At 38.3% G+C, this 11954-nt stretch overlaps 2 protein-coding genes across 2 annotated transcripts in view; both read right to left on the bottom strand.

The window, feature by feature from the left end:
• LOC106514613 (lathosterol oxidase) overlaps positions 1-4979 on the bottom strand; it is a gene marked incomplete at its 5' end in the record, with an annotated part of 7646 nt that extends 2667 nt beyond the window's left edge. Inside the window, 1 exon segment of the mRNA XM_014003969.1 lies at positions 4943-4979. Within this exon segment, the coding sequence (XP_013859423.1) occupies positions 4943-4966 (24 nt within the window).
• The window catches only part of LOC106514612 (lathosterol oxidase-like), a 13652-nt gene continuing 4506 nt past the window's right edge, over positions 2809-11954 (bottom strand). The window contains exons 4-7 of the mRNA XM_014003968.1: positions 4943-5160; positions 4176-4311; positions 4002-4102; positions 2809-3633 (exon numbers count right to left, since the gene is read on the bottom strand). Coding sequence (XP_013859422.1) covers positions 3181-3633; positions 4002-4102; positions 4176-4311; positions 4943-5152 — 900 coding nt within the window. The 5' untranslated portion in view covers positions 5153-5160 and the 3' untranslated portion in view covers positions 2809-3180. The remainder of the gene's footprint in view (positions 3634-4001; positions 4103-4175; positions 4312-4942; positions 5161-11954) is intronic.

Below are 11954 nucleotides of genomic sequence, written 5' to 3'. Positions count from 1 at the left end.
GGTCAGCCACGTTCAGCACAAGGTCCATGGTTAGATCTGGAAATAAAAGGACAGAATAAAGCTCATCAAGAAAAACTTTTATAATTAAGATTTAAGATTATATAACAAATTAATTTCCAATTTTACTTTTACATAAGCAAAATTACACAGTTTATCAAAAACAGCAAATGCAAGATTATTATTTATAATAAGATTATTATACTGTATTTAAGATTATTATTTGAGAATTACAGGGATTCTAAAGTTTTTTTTTTCATGTTACGTTGGTGCTGGTTTTGTTGTACTCCTTAATTAAAATGTTATAGCGTTAAACAAATTTTAGTTGTATTAAATCTGCAAAAGTAATTAAAATAATTTAAAGTTATGTCATTTCGCACCTATGCAAACAACCTCATTAATCATTAGAAGTGTCACAATTAAAATGAAAGTCTGACAAACAGAAATGAACCTTATGAAGACAATAACAATGATTGGCACAAACCCATCTACCTTCAGGCGCTTAAGAACAAATTAAATTTCACAGAAACCGGTTATGATTTGTTGTTTGTCGTTTTAATTAACCAGCTCGAACTCAATGACACCACGATGAACTTAATAGTTTTAAACATGATAGAAMGTAAACAAGAAGCTTATTTTAATCGGTTTACGAAGAAATGCAGGAAAAGTAAGMTACTTTCACGTGTAGCTAATGATAAAAGTTAGCAAAACAAACCAGAATTGTCAATAGTTATAAGAGAAAACAGCACGAAAGATTAAATAATAATTACAATAACCGACCCTGGAGGCTACATAATTGTCTAAACTGTTTAAATAAATAATCTGAAGTAATTTTATAACGTTGACATTAAGTTTTTAGGACAATTATTTCAAAAATATTGGAGAAACATACCTCTCTGGTTSCTAGTAATATCCTGGTTGAATCGCAGGGAGGCGTGCGCTAAACTAAAGGCAGGCCAGCGACCAATCAACGCCAAGTTCATTGTTACGTCATGAAAAATAGGATCCAATCAGCGCTGAGATTCTCAACACGGTACATGTGTTTTGATTTCTGATTGGCCAGCTGCAGGATCTGATCATGGCGTTACAAAGAAGCTGAGAAGATGCTGCTTTTATGTGGTGAATTTTCTGACACAAAAAGTTCAGATTCTTGGGAATTTGGATAAAACAGGTTTTAATTAAAAATGTTTGCACAGAATCTGAAGTAATATCAATATACTTAAAAGGACTTGAGCGCCTTTCCAGTCATTTTTTGCTCTTTTTAACACAGACAAAATAAAAATAAAATAAATTGTAACTGACTTAAATGTATTTAGTTTTTAAGTCATTGTCTGGCATTCTTAGTACACACATTTTGTTTGTCAAAACGAATAGGCTACAATAGTTTTTTTTAGAATATAGTGTAGCAGAAATAAAATAATTTTTACCACAGTAGTGTGAACTTACAGCACATGAACACCAGAGGGCAGTGTTTACCCGTTATCATTTTCTGCTCAATTATTTTATTCCAACTTTTTTTTTTTTATCAAGTTGGCAATATGTCAAAGGTAGCAGCTGGTGACTGTAAATTGTTCTGAGCTGTGCATTCATAAAACTAAAAAAATTCAGGTCCAAATGGTTTATAAAAAATAYTCAGCAGGGTTGTCCATTATCCTGTATGTTCTTTGTGTCTCTGCTCCAACACACCTGATTCAATGACAGAAKCACCTCTTCAAGTTCTGCAGAAGCCTGTTAATCACCTGTGCATCCAAACCAGGTGTGTTGGAGCAGAGAAACCCCTGAAACATGCAGGATGGTGGTCCTCCAGGACCAGGAATGGACACCCAGCTGTCACACAAACAGATTCAGCTGACTCAGCAGCTGAGCTATAAAAAGGAAGCGATGTCACCTGCAGCCTCTCTGTGAAGACTCTTAAACTGACGATTTTCATCCATTTCCTGTCCAGCATTTGAATATTCTGAAYCAGACAGGTTATTCCAACTGAAAGAAATGAACCAGTGTTTTGTTTAAACACAAAGTGGGATCTTTACAGTCTGGACTCAGGATTCTGTCTCTGCTATTTGCAGATGATGTGGTCCCATTGCTTGTTCCAGGTGGGAGGAGTTGACTGTCCTCCCAGAAGAGCTGGAAGAGGTGTCTGTGGATCCCCTGATCAAGCTGCTGCCTCTGTGACCCGGATGATGATGGACAGATGGATCTTTAGACTCTTTGGTACCAGCAGAAATGTGATTCAACATATCTAAAATTACATGTCTGCATTCGTCATTTGAAGGGTCAAACGTTTGTAATTGCAATTTAAGATATCTCAAACGTAATTATGTTCAAACACCCTTTTTAGTATCTAGAATCCTCAGACAAAACCAATTTATGTTAAAATGGCTTGCCATACAGGATGCCCTGCTAACATCAAGATGCTATCTCTGCTTCTTTTTTATATTTTTATTTTGCTTTGGTTGGTCTGTTTGTCTACAAAGCCAGCTGTGCGCTCAGGTTTTTGTGCCTTGTTGCACATTAAAAAAATAATGAATGAATTATTAGAAATAAAGTTTMAATTTGCTCCTGATTGACTTGGTTTTATGTAACGCAGCAGAAGAGCTGCACCATGTTGTAGCTGGATAGAACAAAGTGAAAGCAACAGAGATGTGTAGCATAGTCTTCATCAGCAGGCGGGGGTCCTCCTGCTGTGGGGAYGTATACAGGCTCAGTGGGTGGGTTTCAGCTCGCTTCAGGCTTTAAGATGAAAAGAAGTTCCTTCTGTGAATGAAAAGTGTGTTGACAGTGGACCATGAAGACAGTGTCCCARGATGAAACCATGAACCATAAATAGGGTTAGCACAGCTTGGACCCAAAGAAAAGGTGGTCTCAGAAAGTTCATTATCTGTGAAATRTCTTATTCCACTCTGAGGTCAGACATGAACCAGCGGCTGTTTTGTACATTCTTTTAATTTGTCCATTTTGTCAGACAATTAATTTACAATATTTGCATGAATTTTTACACATCATAAAAAGATTTGTAAAACAACAAGCTAGCAGTTCAAATGTTTGATTAGGATTTCCATCAGGAAGCTCCACTTGTTGGATCTACGACCAAAACTTATTTTGTCAGATTTTCCAGTTTGCAGTATTCTGAGTTTAAAAACTCAAGATGATTTGGCCAAGTCATTCATGTAACTAAACTCAACTCTACTCCTGCTTASACGAGGCTCCTCTCTGAGCGAGTCCGTTCACCTTCACCGTATCGTTACCCAGCTTTCCTTCTGCCTGAAGTTTCCGGATCAGGTCGAGGGGGCCTTTCCCCATCAGAGCCGACGGGTGCCTGTAGGTGCCGCCCAGCCGGTCCCACAGAGTGAAGTAMTGGCCGTAGTTGACGTTGAAGAATAGGTGGTGGTCGGTGTGGTGGGCCGCGCCGTTGATGACGCTCGACAGGGCGCTGGGAACGCGAAAGTCGCCGTCGTGGACGAAGATGGCCCAGATGTTGACGAACACGTACAGAGCCAAGTAGAGACCCTTGTGGAGGGGGAAGAGGAAGGGGTAGATGTGGTACTGGAGGGCCTGCAGAAAGGCCTCCACCGGGTGCATGGCGTGACCGGAGAAGGGAGTGGCGATCTTCCAGACGTGGTGCAGTTTGTGAATCGACTGTCGGGGACAAGAACATGATTTTATTTCAGCTTTATTACAATTTACTTTCATTATTATCTARTTTTACTTGATCACAGAAACCTTATAACTGTTTGAGGTTAGAGCTGAGCTGTCAGGAGTCTAGTGGGCAGGTAAAACAGATCATTTTTAWTAGATTTTGTCTACAGTTACAGTGCAAACATTATAAATCTCATCTAAAATATTTAGGCCACAAACTACTCTTCAACACTGAAATACTATTTGGTTTAGCTCTTTTACCAATCCGGTTTGGGTTTTACTCACTTGACATAAAGCAGTGACGTAAAAAATGCCCAGTTGTTTTAAGACTCTGCGCCTAAACGCAACTATCAGAGGAGTAAACACACCTTGTAAAGGAGCTTATGGTGCAGGAAGCGGTGAACCCAGTAGTTTACCATCTCAGAGAAAAACAAAAAGGAGATCAAACTCAGGAAAAACCCCGACCATCCTGAAAGAAAGGAGGTCAGTTCAGTACCTGGGATGAAAAATAAAATAAATCAGACAGCCTGAGTAGGATTTACCCAATGGGGAGTCATCAACGCTGTCGTACAGTTTGCTGTATCCTCGAACTTGTGCGAAAAACACGGYCACAAACAGAATGCATGTCCCAGGAATACCGGTCATAATCGYATATTTGATTTCTCTGCGTACTTGATTCTGTGGAACACAAGATTTGAAACMCCTGGCCTTGACAATGTAGTTAAAATTCCCTGCACAAATGAACTGTGCACGACAAGTATGAGGTAAACAGATAGGAACACAAAAACATATTTGATCAGAAAAGCCTTAAACCTAAATGCTAACTGCTAATTTAAARTTAAAGTCTATTTTAAAACCCAAGTTTACAAACTATCTGCAGTATCAGGGGGCTTAGATCAACAGGGGATGGTCCACAGGAGCAACCTGATCACTTTTTTCAGGCTTTGATTTCTTCAATAAACAACAGGACTAACTGAGAGGGAATCTTTCTTTTTCAGTGGCATCTACTGTATATTTGACTATCGTCAGCATAACAATGAAAAAAGATCCCATGCTTCCTGACTGTTGAACCCAAAGGAAGCAGGTAAAAAGAGAAAAGCTGGGGACTTAAGATAGAACCCCGTGTAACTCCACGAAGGGGTGGGGCGGTGGGATGGGTGGGTGGGGGACAAAGTCACAAAGGGAACCTGATGGCTAAATATGGCCAACCCCATCCTCAGTCACAGACAACCAATGAGTCCAACCGTTTGCAGGCTGTAACAGTTCAAAGAATCGCTCTAATACGACATGAGAAACAGGTTTTTTTTACCTCCAAGAAGTGTGGATGTTTCATGAGATCGTGGTCATATATGAAGTAGTAATTGATGGTTCCTAGGCCCAGGTAGAAGACGGCCTCCCCGAGGTTTGTCAGCAACAGGATGCTGATGATCTGCCGCAGGGCCCCATCCTCGGGCCACGAGGCTGGGTACACGTACGGAGTGAGGACGTAGTGATCAGCCACGTTCAGCACAAGGTCCATGGTTAGATCTGGGAATTAAAGGACAGAAACAATCTCAAAACAAAAAGGTTCAATCTATCTTATCTTCAATGATTTCAGATTAAACAATGTGGGGATTTTGACATACAGTATGCTCATCAGTGACTGCCATTTTCTTCCCAGACTGCTGTGTCCGAATTGTGCAACACTGCATGGAGTGTGACCTTGCTAATTATTTCTCCTGTTTTGTTAGGTTCCTGTTTTACWCTTTTATTGACAAATATTACTTTTGGGTTACTTTTTAGGTTGCATTTCCAAACAAGGTTTCTAACAAGTTATATTTATGTTTTAAGTTGGAGCTGATTTTGTTGTACTCCTAGTCAGAATTATTCAAATCATGTTATTTTCCATCTATATTATCTGTCACAAGTTTCATTGCAAATAAACCTGACAAACTGGACTGAAACTTATGAACTGCAGGACAACAACAACAATAGTAACCACTAACGATTACTTTTTGTGTCATTATAATGATCCAGCTTGAACTTAGTGACAACACGATCGACCTATAGAGTTAAAAAYGTTTTAAAATGGACAAGAGACTTATTTTAAACTCCATTTATGACRAAATGCAGGGAAAGAAGGAAAAGTGAGACACTTGTTTCACACGCATGATGATCAGMGTTAGCAAAACAAACCAGAATAATTTGGAAAACAACACAAAATGTTAAATAATTACAGAATAATTACTATATGAATGAAGCTGGAGGGTACATAAATAAATCTAATTAAATTATTAAATATTTCAAAAAGTRTATCAAAACGCACCTTTCTCTGGTGGCTATGGTGTCCAGGTTGAAATCTCAGATGGTGTGCATTAAAATAAGCAGGGGAGCAGCCAATCAATGCGGAGGTAGGCGTTACCTCACAAAGATTGGTCAGCTGGAGGATGAAATCACTGCATTATAAAGAAGCAGAGAAGATACTGAGGAGCTTTAAATGTGTGGTGGATTTTCTGGAATATTAGTTACAGATAAAGTGAACTTATAGTTCAGTTACCAACACAGAACATTTTGAACTCTGATTAGCCATGACACGTTAGGATTGCAAGTATGACATTCTTTTTGATAACACAATGTGGCATTTTGTTTTTAAGATATCACATTGTGTATTAACAATATTAGTCACAGAAAATACACTTTAATTGACAAAAAAAAGTACAAATACTTTGTTACTGTACTTAAGTAGAATTTTTGGGTATCTGTACTTTACTTGAGTCATTATTTTTCAGCCTACTTTTTACTTCTACTTCTTACATTTTCACACAATTTTCTGTACTTTTTACTCCCTACATTTTTAAAAAAGGCAAGAAGTAGAAAGTCGTTACTTTTATTTAATTTTTGCTTGTTTTCATTCCAGCTTGTTATTATAAAAAATAAATACTATCTATATAAAGCGTGCCTCCTAGATGGAGTGAATTTAACTGTGGTTTAATGAGAAGAAAATTCTGACTGTATTAGTTTGTACACAAACAAATCATGTCACACTCCAGCATGACATAATCATTAAAATAAAAGTACTGTTCTTAAGAAGTATTTCTATTTCATGAATTATATTATTACATTTGGCTGCAGCCCTCAGATAGATTTTTATTTTGGGGAAAAGCTTTGTGCAGCCTTGATATACGTTTATAAACTGAAACAGCTGAACTAGTGCATCCTAAATTTAACATCAATTAATTATTTTAATACAACAGTCATTTCTGCAGTTTTATTGGGAGGTCACCTCCTAATAAATGTCAATATGCAAAATCTAACTGCTCATTTTAAATCAATACTTTTACTTTTAATACTTAAGAACAAAAAATATCAGATACTTTAAGACTTTTACTCAAGTAATATTCCTAAANTTTTAAATCAATACTTTTACTTTTAATACTTAAGAACAAAAAATATCAGATACTTTAAGACTTTTACTCAAGTAATATTCCTAAAGAGACTTCAAATTTTACCAAAGTAATTTTTTGGTATGATACTTATACTTTTACTCAAGTATCACTTTGTGCTACTTTATACAACACTGATAACAACAACAACAACAACAACAGCAACAACAACAACAACAACAACGATGCTGTGTGTATGCTTTGGGTTGAATAAAAGGGCTGCAATTTGTTGAAACTTCTACAAATAATCCCACTTAGACTTAATGATTTTCACATGCACTAACTGGGAACTGTTTACTGTTTTGGATTAAAAAAATGACCAAGTTATTGATTCCAAAGAAGATTTTATGGCTGTGGTGACCTTTGTACCATATCATGTCATGTTATCAGAAGAACATGTCATGTCTAAATGTTTTACAGCTCTGACAGTGAAGAATGATTCATGTTGATGACTGAATTATTAGGTCACTTTGTTTTCTGCTGCCTGAGCTCTGTTAWACGTCTTCTATAACATTTATTTCTTTATTTCTTGTTTATTAAGTTGCCACAAAAGACAGTTGACTTGTTTCATTCTCGAGACTGTATGTCCTCTGCCAGAAATAGTAGATTAAGACGAATTTACTTTTCAGATAACAAATTCTAGATAAAATGTTTTCAATCTAMCAGACTTGGCCCCTTTTCTGTCACTGTCATCATTGTTCTGAAGCAAAAGGAAAAGAGCAGGTTTAATGAAGAACATTTGACAGATAAATCATAAATTTGATTTTGTTAAAAGGCTCCTACATTTGATAGATACACTGTTGGCCTTATTTTAAAGCTGTTGGATTGACAGTAAAAGGAAAATAAACTCCACAATTCCTCTTCCATGGCACGGCTTTCTGCTTGATTAAAATAAAGCTGGTTTTATTTCAGCAGCTTAGTTTTAATCTTTGAGCATTTCAGTAAACAGCTGACAGATAATTAAGTTTTTTGTGTCTTTTGAAGATGTGTTTTGGTCTTGTTTTATTCTTTATTAACCACACATGACCTCTTCTTTCTGTAATAACTTCTTTAACTTCATTAACCTAAGCCTCTGCCATTCCCAACACTCCATGAATACATTATATATATTTTTATAAGTTAAGTTTGCACTAATTTAATGAGCCCAAACTATTAAAGTCAAACTTTGTAGATGTTAAAGGTCAAATATTCTATAATATGTGTGAATGCTCAGCAACAATCGCATAAACTTTACATCAATATCTGTAATTCTGAGGAAATTGTAGCATTTCATCTTGTGTTTCAGAGCTGTGTTGGCCATCTTGAATTGGATCGACTCAAAATGTCACCCAGTTCCCGAAAGTCTCCTTTACGTCTTTACATTGGTTCATGAGATTATTTGTTATTGACTGTAACAGTTAACACCAACATTTTAAGCAAAGATGTAGCTCAGTGTGTTGTGCTCAGAGTATATTTTGGGGATGGATCTCAGCTACTACCGCACCAAAGTTTAGCTCAATATCTGAAAAACAAATTGAGTTAAAGCCGTTTTTGTGTTTGCTAAAGTTGTTTAGTTGAATGTGTCTCCCGGGCGTTCTCAGGCGAGCGAGTCTTGGGTCTACCCAGGGGTCCAGAACACATCTAAAGGGAGGCGTTCCGGAGGGATCCTGATCAGACGGACCAACCTCAGCTGACTCTATTTCATCGGTGATGATCCACATTTCATAACGACAGGCGAGGGTTAGAATAGACAAACCAGTAACTCAAGAACTTAGCCTTTCGACTCTGCTCTTTCTTCACCACGATTGACCGGAGCAATGCCCTCATCACTGAGGACGAGGCCCTGATCCGTCTTTAGGAATTTATATAAGTGTTAATCAGTTGTAGATGAGAGTTTAATTGAAATCCATCAAGTGGTTAACACATTTTGCTGACAGTACAGACACTCCGCTTCGGCTTTGCCTTCAGTGGCGGTGATAAAAATAACGAACGAGGTTGAATTTGTCATTCCGTATCCTGCGTGTTTTTGTTGAGAAACCTTGTTTATTTGCTTAAAACTGTCTCTGACTCTGTGAGAACTTTGGAGTTTAGAACAGAGTAGGARCTATCTGACGGCATGTGAAGGTATCTTCCCCTACGTGCATACAAAAGTTGAAAGAATGAGGAAGTGTGCAGAGAGACAACCCTCACGCTGAGCCCCAGATAACCTGCTGCTGATCCTTCCCCCAGACAATGTGCTGCTCTCAGATACCTAATCAGAAACTACAAAAACTTATCACAAGTCAACTTTTTTAACTTGTCCTTCCTTTGTGGCTTCTTTTTTCCCTGCAGCTATATGTGTTATAGCAGTAGCCCCACAGATTATTTTGGATGATGAACTGGTTTCACACAAGACAATTATCCTGTCCCTTTACCCGCTTCCTCCTTGGTGTCCAGCAGTCACTGTGTGAGAGACCCGGACAGGTCGCAAATCTGTAGAGACCTTATAGGTCCAATTTAGAGTTACCAATTAGCTTATAACAAGCATGTTTTGGGTTTGTGGGAGGAAAWGGGAGTACCCTCCTGCTSTTACCTTTCTGCTGTARATCACAAGGCCTTTATCTCTAATGCACAGAAATAATCTTTAGTTTTACCAGAAAGATGATTTGGATACTATTTCTGCAGCCTAACCTTGGTGCATTTGCAACTAATTGATGTGAGCACATTACGGGGACACATTAAAGCYGTGAAACGCTGACAAAGCAACTTCCCAGCAACTGTTCTTTTCAAAAATCTTGATCCAATATGGCAGCTTTCATATCCTAAAGACAAGCCTCCTCATCCATTACATGCTTGGGTATTCAAATATTCCTTTTCCCTTTTCTTTATGAAATAAAAGGGTGTCCTGTGTCTTTTGACTCACCCTGTATGTTAACTCATGAATCATTAAAATCATGACAGTTAAAGCTTTGGTCTGTTTGAAAAAGAAATTAAAAACATTAAAGCACAGATAACTGTTTTCCTCCTTGTCTTTGTTTTATGCTAAACTTTAAGCTTAAAGCTAAACTGATGCAGCACAAGCATGGATTCTGCTCCTTCCTGTCTGTTGACCAATAGATGAGGAGCTTACTCAAGAAGGTCCGCCCACCTCATTTACATAATGAGGCGGGAGACAGAGAAATGTAAAAACAACTAATGGACAGTGTGAAGAGTTGAAGGAACTGTCCAAAGTCCTGAAAGTGCTAAAACGTTTCAGGACTTTAGACATTGTAAAATGCTGAAGGAACTGTCCAAGGTCCTGAAAGTATTGAAATGTTTCAGAACTTTAGACATTGTGAAATGCTGAAGGAACTGTCCAAGGTCCTGAAAATGCTAAAATGTTTCAGGACTTTAGACAGTGTGAATGACTGGAGGAACTGTTCATGGTCCTGAAAGTGCTGAAACGTTTCAGAACTTTAGACATTGTGAAATGCTGAAGGTACTGTCCAAGGTCCTGAAAGTGTTGAAATGTTTCAGGACTTTGGACAATGCAAAGGTCTGAAGGAACTCTCCAAGGTCCTGAAAGTGTTGAAGTGTCGCAGGACTTTACAGAGTGCGAAGGTCTGAAGGAACTGTCCGAGGTCCTGAAAGTGCTGAAATGTTTCAGGACTTTAGACATTGTGAATGACTGAAGGAACTGTCCAAAGTCCTGAAARTGCTGAAATGTTTCAGGATTTTAGACATTGTGAAATGCTGAAGGAAATGTTCAAGAYMCTGAAAGTGTTGAAATGTTTCAGGACCTTGGACAATGTGAAGGTCTGAAGGAATTSTCCAAGGTTCTGAAYGTGTTGAAATGTTTCAAGACTTTAGACAGTGTGAAGTTCCGAAGGAACTGTCCAAGGTCCTGAAAGTGCTGAAACATTTCAGGACTTTAGACAATGTGAAATGCTGAAGGAACTGTCCAAGGTCCTGAAAGTGTTGAAATGTTTCAGGACTTTAGACAGTGTAAAGGACTGAAGGAACTGTCCAAGGTCCTGAAAGTGTTGAAATGTTTCATGACTAGACATTGTGTAATGCTGAAGGAACTGTCCAAGGTCCTGAAAGTGCTGAAATGTTTCAGGACTTTAGACATTGTGAAATGCTGAAGGAACTGTCCAAGGTCCTGAAATTGTTGAAATGTTTCAGGTTCTTGGACAATGCAAATGTCTGAAGGAACTGTCCAAGGTCCTGAAAGTGTTGAAATGTTTCAGGACTTTAGACAGTGTAAAGGACTGAAGGAACTGTCCAAGGTCCTGAAAGTGTTGAAATGTTTCATGACTAGACATTGTGTAATGCTGAAGGAACTGTCCAAGGTCCTGAAAGTGTTGAAATGTTTCAGGAACTTGGACAATGCGAAGGTCTGAAGGAACTGTCCAAGGTCCTGAAAGTGCTGAAATGTTTCAGGACTTTAGTCAGTGTGAATGACTGAAGGAACTGTCCAACGTCCTGAAAGTGCTGAGATCTTTCAGGACTTTAGACAGTGTGAAGGTCTGAAGGAACTGTCCAAGGTCCTGAAAGTGCTGAAATGTTTCAGGACTTTAGACAATGTGAAGGTCTGAAGGAACGGTCCAAGGTCCTGACAGTGATGAAGTGTTTCAGGACTTTAGACATTGTGAATGCTGAAGGAACTGTCCAATGTCCTGAAAGTGCTGAAATGTTTCTGGACTTTATACAGTGTGAATGACTTAAGGAACTGTCCAAGGTCCTGAAAGTGATGAAATGTTTCAGGACTTTAGACATTGTGAATGCTGCAGGAACTGTCCAAGGTCCTGAAAGTGCTGAAATGTTTCAGGACTTTAGAAAGTATGAAGGTCTGAAGGAACTGTCCAAAGTCCTGGAAGTGCTGAAACGTTTCAGGACTTTAGACAGTGTGAAATGCTGAAGGAACTGTCCAAGGTCCTGAAAGTGCTGAAATGTTTCAGG

This window comes from Austrofundulus limnaeus, unplaced genomic scaffold, assembly GCF_001266775.1.
Source record: "Austrofundulus limnaeus strain Quisiro unplaced genomic scaffold, Austrofundulus_limnaeus-1.0 Scaffold21, whole genome shotgun sequence".
Classification (NCBI taxonomy): Eukaryota; Metazoa; Chordata; class Actinopteri; order Cyprinodontiformes; family Rivulidae; genus Austrofundulus; species Austrofundulus limnaeus.
The sequence above is the reverse complement of the archived record's forward strand: the minus strand, read 5'-3'. Positions and strand labels throughout refer to the sequence as shown.